The 13,813-nt window shown below is 43.8% G+C and overlaps 1 protein-coding gene across 4 annotated transcripts in view; it reads right to left on the bottom strand.

The window, feature by feature from the left end:
- Positions 1–13,813, bottom strand: part of AP2A1 (adaptor related protein complex 2 subunit alpha 1) — a 40,794-nt gene that overhangs the window by 10,380 nt on the left and 16,601 nt on the right. Inside the window, exons 7-19 of one of the 4 annotated variants that reach the window (XM_042472741.1) lie at positions 12,656–12,764; positions 11,325–11,472; positions 10,478–10,646; positions 10,161–10,298; positions 9,747–9,929; positions 8,354–8,451; positions 7,708–7,939; positions 6,520–6,684; positions 5,041–5,201; positions 2,206–2,277; positions 1,537–1,619; positions 1,075–1,164; positions 832–955 (exon numbers count right to left, since the gene is read on the bottom strand). In XM_042472741.1, coding sequence (XP_042328675.1) covers positions 832–955; positions 1,075–1,164; positions 1,537–1,619; positions 2,206–2,277; positions 5,041–5,201; positions 6,520–6,684; positions 7,708–7,939; positions 8,354–8,451; positions 9,747–9,929; positions 10,161–10,298; positions 10,478–10,646; positions 11,325–11,472; positions 12,656–12,764 — 1,772 coding nt within the window. Of the gene's footprint in view, positions 1–831; positions 956–1,074; positions 1,165–1,536; positions 1,620–2,205; positions 2,278–5,040; positions 5,202–6,519; positions 6,685–7,707; positions 7,940–8,353; positions 8,452–9,746; positions 9,930–10,160; positions 10,299–10,477; positions 10,647–11,324; positions 11,476–12,655; positions 12,765–13,813 lie in introns of all 4 variants that reach the window. The other 3 variants (XM_042472740.1, XM_042472743.1, XM_042472742.1) reach the window with 3 other exon arrangements.

The raw sequence follows: 13,813 nt of genomic DNA, 5'->3' as shown, positions 1-13,813 counted from the left end.
TTTCTTTTGATTGCCATTTTTTTTTTTTTTGGCTTAAATTTACAGTTTTATGATTAACATGCTACTGGTAACTCCTTAGGCAAACTTGTCTGCTCTCCCCTTTTCCCTCTGTTTTGTTATTGAATTCTGAAGGCAACTATTGTTTAGCATGACTGTTGTATGCAGGGACACTCAGCTACATTAGGATTGTCTAGAACAGACTCTTGTTTTTTCCCAGCTCAAGTTTTATTGCACTGACTACTACAGACACACTGTTACAACCCAACACTAAAAGTCTGTGGAGCTTCTCTAGCTCACCTTCATTATCCTCCTAATGCTAATGTTGCTAAAAAAAATCCAGTTAGTCAAAGGGAGGCTGAGAGGGCATTAAAAGACTCTGTGTAAAAGAGCTTCTTTGTCCGAGTCTTTGTTAACTGAATTATAGTACAACCTGCTAGTTATAACAAATAACTGGGGGAGAGTGTAGTTCATGCGAAAATGAGACAGGGAGGACAGAGTCAAAGGGAAGGGCAGATGCATCAAGGCAAATAACTACTGCAAACATCACACTGCTCTTGTTAAGTTTGGCCCATATACAGATTTTGTTAAGTTCCCCACAACAATGAGGAACAGAAGCTTGAGTTTAAACAATGCAACCTCAAACTCTCCAGTTTTTCAAACAGTTAGCAGACTTTGCATCAATACTCTCCACTCTAGTGCAGAGATGGTAGTGAGCTGTTGTGCAGATTCAGATTTGCCTTGGCTTCAGCCATTTCTGATCACCTTGCATCAAACAGTAAGAACACTGTTCCTCTGCTGTTTCAGAGCACCCTGAAATATTGAGCAACATACCGGAATTTGATGTTGATGAGGGGGGCCTCCGTGAAGTCACTCAGGCACTCAATGTTCAGGACCTGTTGGACTTGAGCACCACCTTCCACCAGCGGCTCCACTGCTTTTGTCTGAATATTGAGCTGTAAATGGCACTAAGGAACTAGACACTATTCCTACGAAGGAGTGAAAGAACCATACCAAAGTGCCTCAAATGCGCTAACTACAACTCTTCCCCAGATCACTTGTTCACAAAAAGGATATGACTCTGCAGGTCTCCTGGATAGCTGACTGTAGGAGTAAAGCTCTGGAATTGGACGGATGTTTTGTTCCCATAGAAGAGATACATCCGGCCTGAAGAATCAAAGAAAAGATTATTTAATAGTATGGAGTTTCTTAGTGTGCCCTAACATCACTGGCTGACCTTAAATAAGAAGGGGAAAGGTGCCTGACCAACTGGATGTACTACACACACTATCAGTAATTTACCACTACTAGCAGTTTCTATCAGGTCTCAGAAGGCAAAGCAAGTCTAAAATCAGGTGTTTGGTATCTTTTTCTCTCAAGGGCCACATTCCTTTAGGGCCGAGGTGGCCAATTTTGGTGGCTCTAGGGCAGCAGTAGGCAACTGTTGGAGTATAGGGAACTGCATTAGCCCCCCAGGAGTTTTTGGAGGGCCATACCTCACACACACACAAAATTATTTTTTTGCCCTAAAGCACTCACCCAAGTTCTGCCGGAATTCTGATTTCACTCCGATTTGGAGCAACTGGTTCTCAAAGAGCACTCCATTATTCTTACACACGAACCTATAATGAGCCATAGAGAGTCAGTTAGGGGCATGTAGAATCCACAGGGCATTTTTGTGAGCAATCCAGCCATTTTGGTTTATCAGCAGCTTCACCACACTACAGGTTCTGCTTAGTACCCATATTTTGGTACACAGTCGGTCAACTCCTCCTCTTGCCCTCTTAAGATTTCAATACTGACTCCCTCAGTCCCTGTGTCCCAGTGGACTGGTGCACCAAAAAAATATAAAACACCTTGCTACTCAGGGAGTCCCTGTGATTCCCCAGACCAGAAGGAAGTTATTTTTTTTTTTGGACTACAACTCTCAGAATCCAGAAACCCATGCTAGCTGGGGGATTCTGCATGTTGTAGTCCAGAAAGAAACTTCCAAGCTCTGTTTTCTCATCTCCCATTAAAGGAGCTGAACTACAAAGACACAGTAGAAAAGAGTGCTGGGTGGAGTAAGTAGCAAAAATAGAACCAGGCTGGTGAAGATGCTTTCCCACTGAAGTGTCAAGGAGGAGCTGCTTTCAAGTTGCCCCATGGTTGCCACCCGCTGTCCACCCCACCGTGTCTAAGAACCACAGCCCTACCGCACGATCTTACTTGTGAAGCAGTTCATCGGCCTCAGCAATAGGCAAAGCTGGGTCCTCAGAGACAGAAGCAGCAGCCCCTGAGCTGAAGGTGGTGGCCAAGGGACATAGCAAAGGGGCCAGCAGGGGAGAGAAAGAGCAGAAAAGATGAGTCACCAGGGCGCAGCACCATGTTAGTACCAGAAAGAGGCAGGAAAGAAACAAAAACCAAAAAACCCCAAACACACAGAGACACACAGAAGCAGCATGCAACACAGCAAGCAAAGAGGCAGAGGAGGAGTGAGCACCATTCCTAAGGGACGTCTAAAGCAAAGGTTGGCAACTTAATGCCCTCCCAACATTTTGTACTATAATAATAATCTCATCAGGGCCACACAGCATAGCCAGTGGTCCAGGAATATGCCTACCCCCTCTCTGAAGTAATGATTCCTGACTTTCAAGTCCCTGGATACTGCTGGAGTACACCTCCTATTACCTCCCCCAATCATGCTGGCTAGGGATGGTGGGAGTCTGACAACTCTGGGTTGGGAACCACTGCAAGGGATAACAGCAAAGAAAAGTTTACATTTTTCTCATATTGCAGAACATGCACATGCTTCCTCTGCTTTTCCCTCTCAAACACACAAATATACATACCTGCTCCAGTCATCCAAGAATCCTATCAACAAGCTATCCAAATCTCTGACCTTTCACATTCATTTTGCTGGAGTTCCAAGAATCCCAGAACCAAATATCCCCTTCTGATTCAAAAGGCTCTTTCCTAGAAATCCTAGAATTTTGTATTCAAGAACTCACATCTGTGTGAGGTACTAATATGGCTGTCATTGAAAGCCCACCAGTCTTGGCAGTCAAGGACTCAAATGAGGGCTGGGAAAAGTGGTTTTGGATGAGGACTCTCAGAATCCCCAGCTGGTATGGTTTTTGAAGCCCTGGTCCTAACCTACTCTTCTTCCCTACACAATGTGAAAATCACACACACCCTGCAGTCTAGATCCCAATAACTCACTCGATGCAAAAATGGGAGTGTCTTAGGCAGTTATGCTCCCTACCAACCCACCTGCAAGCTGCAAAAATCTCTGACAAAAGCAGTCTAGAGGCAATTTTTGTAGCACTGGGAATTTCTTTTCAGCAGCTCACTTTGGTTTCACGTCACCCCTACTTGTGGATACAGCACCATCCCCTGCCTCAAGCAGCTTACCATCCAAAATTCCACACACAGGAAATAACAAAAAAAGAAACAAAAAGAAAGAAAGATAGAAAATGGAAGTGGAGAAAACAAAGAACTCATGTATGGGTGTTTGAGTTGGATGCATTAAGGCTGAATTACAGAAGAGCATGGGAACAAGGTGGCTGTACCTATGGTATAATGGGAAAAGACAGGATTTGAGGAAGGATGTGACAGGACTAAGATAGTTAGCATCACATAGGTGTTCAGGAGGAAGCTCCAAGCATATGGGGCAGAAGGTAAAAAAAGAGTAGCCTTTTAAGGGATCAGAAACTTTTGGATGGTGAAGCTGAAGAACTGAAGACCATGGCTTGTTATCTGTACCGAGTGCTAGAGAAAGGTGGCGGGGGGGACTCTAATGGCAAGGCCTTGGAGGGTTTTGATGGTAAGGACAAGCAGCTTCTGCTGGACAAAATCTCCCTTATTACCTACACAAGTTGTAGGGAACATTTAGGCCTCCAAATGTTTTGAGCAACAGCTCCCAGAAGCTGTAGTCAGCACAGCCATTGATAAGGGATTGTGGGAAATTTGTCCAAAAATGATCTGGAGGCCAAACTCTCCCTACAGAGATACAAAACCTAACAGAATGCAGTCTTGCTTTTTTAAAAAACTTGTGAAATCTTACCTATTATTAATTATTATTATATCATTATCATGTCCTTCTCCTCTCACCAAGTACTAGTCAAGTCAAACTCTGATACTAAAAACATCCATCCATCCTGCTGTCAGAAAGCCTAATAGAAGAACAGGACTCATCGGGAGACACCACTGAGGCAAGGGATCAGGATTGCAGGGTGGGCAGAATCAGTTGAGGGAGAGAGTGTATCAGCCCCTTACTCTGCAGGCAGGCCAGCCTCCACCAATAAGGACGCAGGACTCTCAGGAGGTGGCTCCAAGTCACTACTTCATCCAAGGCAGAGCAAGAAAGAGAAATAGAGAGAAAGAAAGAGGAAACCATTCCCAGCAGGCAGTAGAGAAAGAAGAGAGACAGACAGATACACACACGCACACAAAGGGTGAAAAAAATGGCAAGACAAGACCATGGGGACTAATACATGCCTCTCTTCCAAGGAGACAGAGAAAGCCCTGAGGTCCCCAACCACATGGAAACCAGAACTCAAAAATCCATAAAATCTACCAAATGAAAATCAATATCTGGGGATAGGGGAATACCCAGAACACCAACTGGAACAGAGGAAGGTGCCTTTTATACCAAGTCTGATTATTGGTCTATCTCTCCTTGTATTATCTACTGAGATTGCCAGGGGTCTTCCCTCCCATCCCTGGCTATTTAGGCCTGTCATAAGAAGCCAGCAACTGAACCCCAGGCCCCGCAGCAGGTGTTTTACTACTAAAATATTGCTCTCTCCCTCCTCCAAGATCCCTAAACCATCCATGAAAGGGGGGAAAAACTTAACAGTCCATTGGGCAAGCTCTCACCCCAAAAGATGGTTCACAACTCCTTGACTGGAGAGGAACTTCCGAAACTTATCCTGACTTGCAAGCTTCTGTTCCTTGCTCCTGTATACTTTCTAAACTGTTGCTTTGCTCTTATTCCAACCAAGAAAGCAGAGAGAGGAAGACAAAAGAGCCTCCATCTGGGTTCCACAATTGCCCCCTCACCTCAAGAAGTTTTCTTCAGCCCCAGGCACAAGGCCCGTTGCAGCTGAGGGGCTGTCAGAGAAGACATCCACCAAGAGGTTGCCAGCACTGGCTGGGGCACCAGAGGCAGTGGCTGGGGCTGCTCGGAGGCCTAACAAGTCGGCAGAAGGGGATGGCGTTGACTGAAAGGAAGAAAAGGGAAAAGTAAAATATATATATTTATATAGACAGTGCCCCTGCTCATGTGTTCCTGACGTGAGAACTGATCCCAAGCTATCTTGGTACCTATCCTGAGCACTAAATAAAAGTCACTGGTACGGTACTGAGAGAGAATGCTTTATCTCTGCTATTGTACTAAACTGCCCCAAAACCCTCAAATTTGGCAGTTAGACTATCTGGACAAATTTGACACATTTATATCAATTTTATCTCACTTCTTCCTTTCAGATGTTGAAGATGAGCCTAGCTTGTCATGTTGGGTTTTTTTACTACATTTTTTAAAAAGAGAGAGAGAAACTGAACTGGCCTAAAATATGATGGAAAAGGAAAAGGATGAAAGGGCAAGTCAGAGTCCAGAATGGGTCTGGGCTACATGTCTTACATATCCTGCCACCTATCTCCTAGATAGAGATTTATCTTTTGGCAAAGACCAGGCAAAGGAAAAGGCAGTGCAACTGAACAACAGATTGGCAGTTCCAGGGTACCTATTCAGTTCAAGACATTTTGATTGGATACCAGGAAGAATATAGACTCTGAAAGAAGCTGGTAGCTTCTGAGGCTGCAGAAATGTTGGTAATATTTATCTGCCATGAGAGAATCCATACCCCTTTCAATAGATCATTTCTCAGCTATAGCCAAGTGAATGCATTGGGCAGTCCTTAGCAAGCTCCGCTCTACCAAAAATATGAAGGATTACAAGGCTCATCATGACCAACCATGATGCTGTTTTGAATTTTGGCAAACATAGCCCAGCATATCTTGCATGCTCCAGCTTAGAAAAAAGCTGGTATAAAGCCTAAGAGGTTCTACTTTACAATAAATACACTTGGGAGTAAAATCAGGGCCTTTAGTTCTCACCACTGCTGCCAAGACTCTTAGATAATAAATAAATAAAACTTTAATTTATATCCCACTTTTTGTTACCACAATCAAAGCAATGTACAACCTTTAAAAATACAATATATACAATTTTCTCCACCACCCTTATAAAAGGATTAAACAATTCTATCCATTAAAATTACAGACAATAAAATCTAAAAACAACAGTACAAAAATAGAATAACAGTGGGCAGAGTCTTCACTTATATAGGTATGTCTGTGGGGGGATCTTTACATGGCCGGGTTCTATTCCGGGAAGGCCTGCCGGAAGAGATCCATCTTGACAACTTTCTTAAAGCTCTCCCAAGTTCTTCCTTTTTCCAGTAAGTACTGATCTTACCCACAAAGTGTCACTTCCTCTCAAAAGAACTTCCACTTCTCACCCCTTTCCCTTTTACTCACAGCAGTGCTGGTTGAGGGCTCCATGCCCCCATTGATCTCAGAATTGGGATCCTTTTTGCCATCATCCAGCTCACTGCCTGCTCCAGGGCCCTTTTTCTTCTTGAGTTTAGCCAAGATAGATGACTCTCGTTCAGGGAATGGAGGCATCTCCTCTAGTACTGTTGCCTGTGTGAGAAAGGAAGAGAATGGGGAACAGTCATTGATAATGTTTGCCAGGGAACTTTATGTTTCCGGTACAAGGCTAAAACCATGGGCCCTTTGAGGGAAAGAGCCTGATGACTGTAATCATTTAACAGGAAAATGGGTGAATAGATTCAAATGGTCAAAGCCCTGTATGGCCAGACACATTTCCCACAACAGCTACAAGGCAGTAGCCACAATTTTCTCTTATTTTTTCAGAACCACCAAAGGAACAGAAATTTCCCCTGCTAAGAAGATAAACTATGGCAGAAATACACAGAAAACAGCCTACAGACTTCACCTAGAGTTTCTTTTATTATTATTTATTTTTGCTCTCATCATCCTACTATTGACTTGTAGTAGCAGCAAACCTGCAGTTTTCTGTTAAGCGGCAAGGCACAAAGGGAGCATAGACCTTGTTTTCAAAATGCATTGCTCCGCTGGAAGCTGGCTTGGAGTTCCAGCCTGGAGCTCTCTTTTGTTACTGAAGCAGAAAGCAAACTGGTTTACTTATTAGAGGTCCCACAACCTCCGATCAGAAAACTGGAGCCTACCTTTTGTTCCTGAGGAAATAGGACATTATCATGATAGCTGGTCTCCCTCCTCCCAATCAGGGAAGGTCAATTCAGCCTTAAAACAAAGTGTATGCTCCCTGTGCACCTTGTTCTAAAGGGAAATTGCAGTACACTTTATGACGACATGGATTTAGTATGGAACCACCTTTAAGTTTCTATAATAAGAAATAAAAGATGGACCTCTGACCAAAAAACTCACTGATTTGACTCACAGAGAACGCTTGTCAGCTGCACACACAACTTTTTATAAGCTGCCCAAATAATACATGTTTATGACACAGCTCTGTAACTGTCAGAAGTCTTAAGAAAAGCCTCCCACCTTCCATTTTCTGAAGCAGCTTCTCTCAGATGAAGGTTGAACTTCCTTGAGTAACTCCTTGTCCAACCCATACCCTATCAGTACTTCTAGGCCCCTGCCCTGCCCTGCCCTTACCAGGACATCTGTGCTGGCAATAGAGCTGAGCTTGAGGTATTCAACAGCACGCTGCTGGAGCTCCACATCAGCATTGCGGATCTGGCTGTCAGAACGCAGCACTTCCTGGATGGTGCCCTTGGTCTCGGGGAAGAGGTTGATGAATTTGATGTAGGTGGAGAGAAGCAGAGCTCGCGTAGAAACACTGCAGAGGTGGAATTTGGAGTGCAGGAGGTTGAACTGCACCAGAGGGCTGGTAGAAGATGTGGAAAATGAATGAGAGGGCACAATCAGTTGTGACTTAGGAGCTTATGTGACAGGCAAATGAGAATGAAAGGATATAATTTGAACTGAAGCATTCTAATATGTACCACCCAAGCAAGAAAAGATTGAGATTTCCTCAGTAGAATTAAACTGTAGTCCTCATGAAATGGTAAATATATGTTTGGGTTGTATGACTGTAGATAGCAGCTTTCATTGCTGAATTATTCTTCATAAAAAGAGATTCCTTGCATACAGAAAACTACTGTATCAGTAGGAGGTCTGCACTAGGTTGTTTGGAGGATAGAAAAGGAAGAAGCAATGAACCAACACCTACAAGCCTCCAATTTTCTCCTTCCAAAGTAACACATCTTTACCCACTTTACTTCCTCCCACAATACCATACCTGGAACGAGGATCTCCAGCAATGAGGTTCCCAAACTCCCCTAGGATGTAGCCTCCAACCTTCACCATGTTCTCATGACAAGCGGGAGCCTGCAGGGCCTGTGAAAAACAATGCAATTATTTGTGGATGAATAGGCAAGGAGAGAGCTCCCATGTGAAGAGGGACCTGCTAGAACCCGGGTGGAGAGAAGGTAAATTTCTATGCAATTTGCAGATTCTGAATGCATCAAGTCTTTTAAGATTCCTTTTGGATCTCCAACCCACAAAACTGTGGCAGTGGCCAGACAGATACAAATGCAGCAATAAACCTAATGAAACTGCATTCATGGCATGCGTGAAACACATATAGCCATTTATCCAGAACTGAGCTCAGGACAAAACCATTTTCACTTCAGACCATTTGCTATGAGATTTTAACAGAGTTGGTTGGCTGGTCCCTGTGTCAATCACTGACCACCATTATTCAGGAAGCCACCTTCCTCATTCTCTTCAAGCAAATTTCAAAGTGCAGAAGTGGAGGCAGGAAGACAGGACTAATAATACTAAAGCAGAAGAAACCTTTAACTGAATATTACAGACCTTTGCTGCTGAAAAAAGCATAAACAGAAAGGGCAGCTGAATGGAGAACAATCTGCTTATGCCCTGGAACCAGTATGTGCATCAGTAGAGGAGAAGAGGATTGAGAAAGCTGAACTCTCTCCACCTCCGCAGTTGCTCCTGTTGGAGAGGACATCTGGATGCAGCCTATATAATAGATCTGGGGCCTTCACCAAGATTTCCAAACACCTTGGGCCAACTCTTAGTTTTATGTATTAATATTATGAATAAATGGAAACCAAAAAAGGAGGCTCTGCTAGAGCCACTGGTCAGGCTGTGCGGGGAATTCTGGAAGCTGTAGTCCAAAAAAGGATCTCTCTCCACTTCTTCCAGTCAGTCAGCCATACTCGCCTCAAGAACATTCCATCTCATTCCATTCCACTTCCATCAGGTCTTCCATTGCTAGAATTTCAACAAACAGCCACCATTCCATGGCTGCTGTTGTGGGAGAGGGTGTTCCCCTCCTTTGGATTTTTATCCCCCAAAGAGATTTTTGTACTTTTGAGAACCTTGGGATTCACCCAAACCTACTAATACATCTAATTTTGTGTGGGGTGCTCTTTTTTCTGCAGAAACAGTAGCACACATAGCCTAATGGATACAGACAGAATAATTCATAGATCCCCCACAGAAACATTTCCTCTGAGGTTGCTTCATGTCCGTTAGCATTCCTCAAGCAAAGCAGCTGGACACACACATCTCATGCTCCCATAAAGGGAGGAAAAAAACTATTTGCTCTCCTGTGCTACATGCAGGCAAGGAAATGGTGTTCATGGTCCCTGATCTGTCCCACCCACCTCAAAGACTGTCTTGGCAGCATAGCCTTGGACATCATCCCGGTTGATGACAATCTGGATGACACGGTACCACACTTCCTCACTCACATAGTCCCCAGCAATACGGATCAGGTTGAGGATGGTGTCCACATACCAGCTGTAGTCCACTGCATATTTCTCTGCCAGGATAGCCACCTTCAGCACCTGAGAGAAAAAGTAAAATATTCTCTGCAAACCTCAATCTGCCTTTCAGCTGCCAGGAACACTTTTCTATATCAAGACTACCCCTGCCCTCCCCCTGTAGGAAAACTTGGAAATCCTGCCATTCATCAGTGCTTATCTGTTTCTCAGAAATGCACTGAGACAGAGAAACAAGCTTTGGTTTTCAGACCCTTTCTGCCACTCCCTCCTCCTGTGCTCTGAGCCCCTACTCACAATCTCCTCGCGGATGGAATAATCAGCAGTCTCTAGGTAGCTAAGCATCTCTGAGACAATCTGTTTGGCATTTGTTCGGTCACACATGGCATAGAGGAGGTCAGCAGCCCGCTGGCGCACACTTACATCCCGTTCCGTCTGAAAAAGAGCAGGAGGAATGCAGTGAGAGCCAAGGTCATGCCAGATACCCAGCCAAGATTCAACCCCAATTTGGTTCACAAAGAGAGTGGCAAAGAGCTACTGACTAGGCCAGTGTCACAAAGTTAATTTCATGGCTACTATTCATTTGCTCTGAAAAAGGCTTTAGGACTTCTGACCTTGAGAGCATTGATGACTGTTTCAATGTGGGTCTTGACAGCCTCATGAGAAAATTCAGAGCTGGCGAGGGTGCACATACTCTCCAGGGCCAGGTATCGCAGGTTGGTCTCCCTATGCTGTAAGAACTGGCCAAGTTGATTGCATGCCCGCACCAAGAGGTTGGGTTCACTGTGGGTTGACAAAACAAGTTTAAATCCAGATTAAGTCATGTTAGGTTAGGGCTAAAGGCTAAACCACTCAATTCTCTCAAGACTTAAATCCAATCCTTGTTATCTTTTCTACTATTTCAATTTTCATGGCTCTGCTCTCCTTCTAATTTTTACCCCATGGGCCCAGCTAAATGGGTGAATATTAAAATCCTCACTCCAGACAGACAAGTTCAAAAACCTCAAGCCATGCTTTTTCAGTGTTTTGTCTCTTCTGAAGGCAGGTGTTTCCCTTTCCTAGCATGTCTGTGCTGTAAGATCATCAAGACACACTTTTCTTTAAGGGCCCTTCATAATTTCTTTGGCTGGAGGGGCAAGGGTGCAACTGGAGGCCTGACTAACTCTGACATTATCTTCTTGTCAGTGCCAGTCTGTTTATTGGCACAGTCATGTTAGACTGATTTATTTAGCTGGGCAAAACCATCAAATTTCTGTCATTGCTGACTGTCATTATTGTATTCTGAGGCAGCTTTGTTAGGATAGCTTTCTTTGGCTACAATTTGTTAACTGCCTCTTTGTGACAAGGTGAAATATAAGTATTTATATTTTAATTATTAATTATGTATTAATTTTTAATTAAATAAAGAAAATTTAGAGGGCCTGTATAGCTAAGGAGGACTAAGTATGACTGTCTGCTCACCTGTCATAGTGGATGATGAGACTGATGGCTTCAAAAAGGATAGCATTCTTGGCGTTGGAGTGCTGCACTTTCTTGGACTTGGGTGGCTCCTGGGCCTTGTTGAGGATAGTCTCCAGGCACTCGACCAGGCGTCCTTTCACTGCTGCATCTTCTGTAGGGAAAGCAGAGGGAATGGGGAGAAAAAGCAATATATCAAGGTATTGGTTCCCAGTACTCAGTGCTTGGCCATGGAAACGAACTAGATGACTTTGGACAAGTCACACTCTCTCAGCCCCAAAGGAAGGCAATGGTAAACCTCATCTGAACCAATTATGCCAAGAAACTCCATTACAGATTTGCTTAAGGGTCACTGTAATGGGTAGACATAACAACAACAACCTGGTTCCAAGCAGGCATCCAAACTGCACTCCACCTGCCACATCAGATAATATGAGTTTCCAGTCTCCCCAAATTATTAATACCTATCATTCTCCATAAGGAGAAGCAACCAAAGTTTTGCCAGTTAGTAAAACTATATCAATACTGAATACTGTGGTATGGTTTTCCAATCTTCTCTTGTAAAGTGAAAACAAGAAAGAGAGAAGAAAGGCAAGTGCATGACTCTAAGGCTTGTGGGAAATCATGGTTTCTTGTTACATCTGCACCAGGCCTTTGAAAACGAGGAGACGAAAAATAGATAACATCCACACTTTACTGGATCAACTGAGATCAGCATTGTAATCAGCCAGCTTTCAAGTTACAGTCCCATGAAAGCCCTATAAAACTAGGAACTCCACATCTTCCTGTACCAACCTTCATTTGTTCTTTAGTATTAGAAATGATTTCTGGGATTGAAGTGAGGCAAAAAGGAAAGATGACAACTTTGTAGTTATGTAATGAACATTATTCCACTCACAGGGAGCAAATGTCATGCTCATTAGTACACCAGACTCTGTCTATTGTAGAACTACGTGTCCTTGATTTTCAGTTACATTTGTGTTGGTGGCAGTGGTGGTAATTTATGGCCTTCCAGATATTGCTAGACTATAACCTTCCACGGTACTTAACCATTAGGTATGCTTGGAGCTGATGGACGTTTTAATCCCATAGCATCTGAAGGGTCACACTTTCCTTAACTCTATCTGCTCTGACTCTTCAGGAGACCTGGGCCAAATTGCCCAAAGATGGTAACAAAATTGTTGGACTTAACTGTGCTCATATTCCATTGAATTTATAAGATTGGTGGTACAAGAGCCACCCCAATATGTCAACAAAGAAGGCGCATAACAACTATTCATTGTTTGTATTCTTCTCAGAACATCTCTCTCTGCCCATTCCAGGTATCTTCCTACCTGGAGGAGGATAACACTGCAGCAGCCGCAGGAGCTTGACCGAGAGCCAGGGGGCTGGCACAAAGTAATAAGTGTAGTCCTGTAGGTCTGTGGAGGCTGAAGACACAATCTATGGGGAAAGAATATATATGCTGTAGCCCAGTGCGCAAGTGAGAGAACTCACAAAGAGCAATGTTAAAACATCTTCTCTTACCACTCGTCTCCATTTTACTACCACAAAAGCTTTATGTCTGGTTCCTAGGATCAAATTAGATGGGCTTAAAAACATTCCAGGAGCAAGGTGGTTTGGATCAGAGCCATACTGCTGGAGGTGATCAATTCCGCCTCGAGCCATTTTCCTTGTTTAAGTCTTCCCCTCCCGCTAACAGCTGCTATCAGCCGCAGAGGGGAAGAAAGACAGGTGTGACACAGCAAAACAACAATGAATCTTATGGCAGAATTACTTTTTCAGGCAGAGAAGTCTCTGTGGACAGAAAGTAAGGAAGTGTTGTCCTAAAGGCTGAATGAGATATGCACATAATGACAGGCACATGAAAGGGACCATTTGCATGTGGCATGTTTCCTGGACAAGGTTAAATACTCTCTTGTCCTACTGATTTCCTGATAAAAATCACTGCCCCACATTGTTCTTAGCCTCAGGAGAAGCATTCCAACTGGCATCGGTTGGAGTGTTCCTTCCAGGACTAATAGCAGCTGGCAAACTGGGGTGGGGAGGGAGGCTCCAAAAGCAGTTCAAGAAACCCTTTTCTGGCCTTACAGGGCATCATATGGAGTCTCCTTCTTTGGAGATTTTTAAACAGAGGTTGGAAGGGCATCTGTCGGGAGTACTTTGACTGTGTATTCGTGTATGGCAGAGGGTTGGTCTAGATGGCCCTTGTGATCTCTTCCTACTCTATGATTCTCCAAACTCTTTCCATTTTTGCTGCCCTACTCCCTCACTTTTCTCCTCATTAATAGGTCATTAGTCCAAAGCTGACTATAGCCACTGCTCCTGGCTACAAGCTTGATTTAGGCCCCAGCAGCTACAGTTTCAAACTCCTTTACATCAGATGACAGAAAGACAAATCTGTTCAGCACCTCCATAGCTGTACTATGGGCCCAAATAGACTGGCCAAAATAAAGCTGCTTCGGGTCACTTTGGAGGTATACTGTTTAAAT

Source organism: Sceloporus undulatus, chromosome 6 (assembly GCF_019175285.1).
Source record: "Sceloporus undulatus isolate JIND9_A2432 ecotype Alabama chromosome 6, SceUnd_v1.1, whole genome shotgun sequence".
Taxonomy (NCBI): Eukaryota; Metazoa; Chordata; class Lepidosauria; order Squamata; family Phrynosomatidae; genus Sceloporus; species Sceloporus undulatus.
Note: the sequence above shows the minus strand (reverse complement) of the source record. Positions and strands in the feature narration are given on the sequence as shown.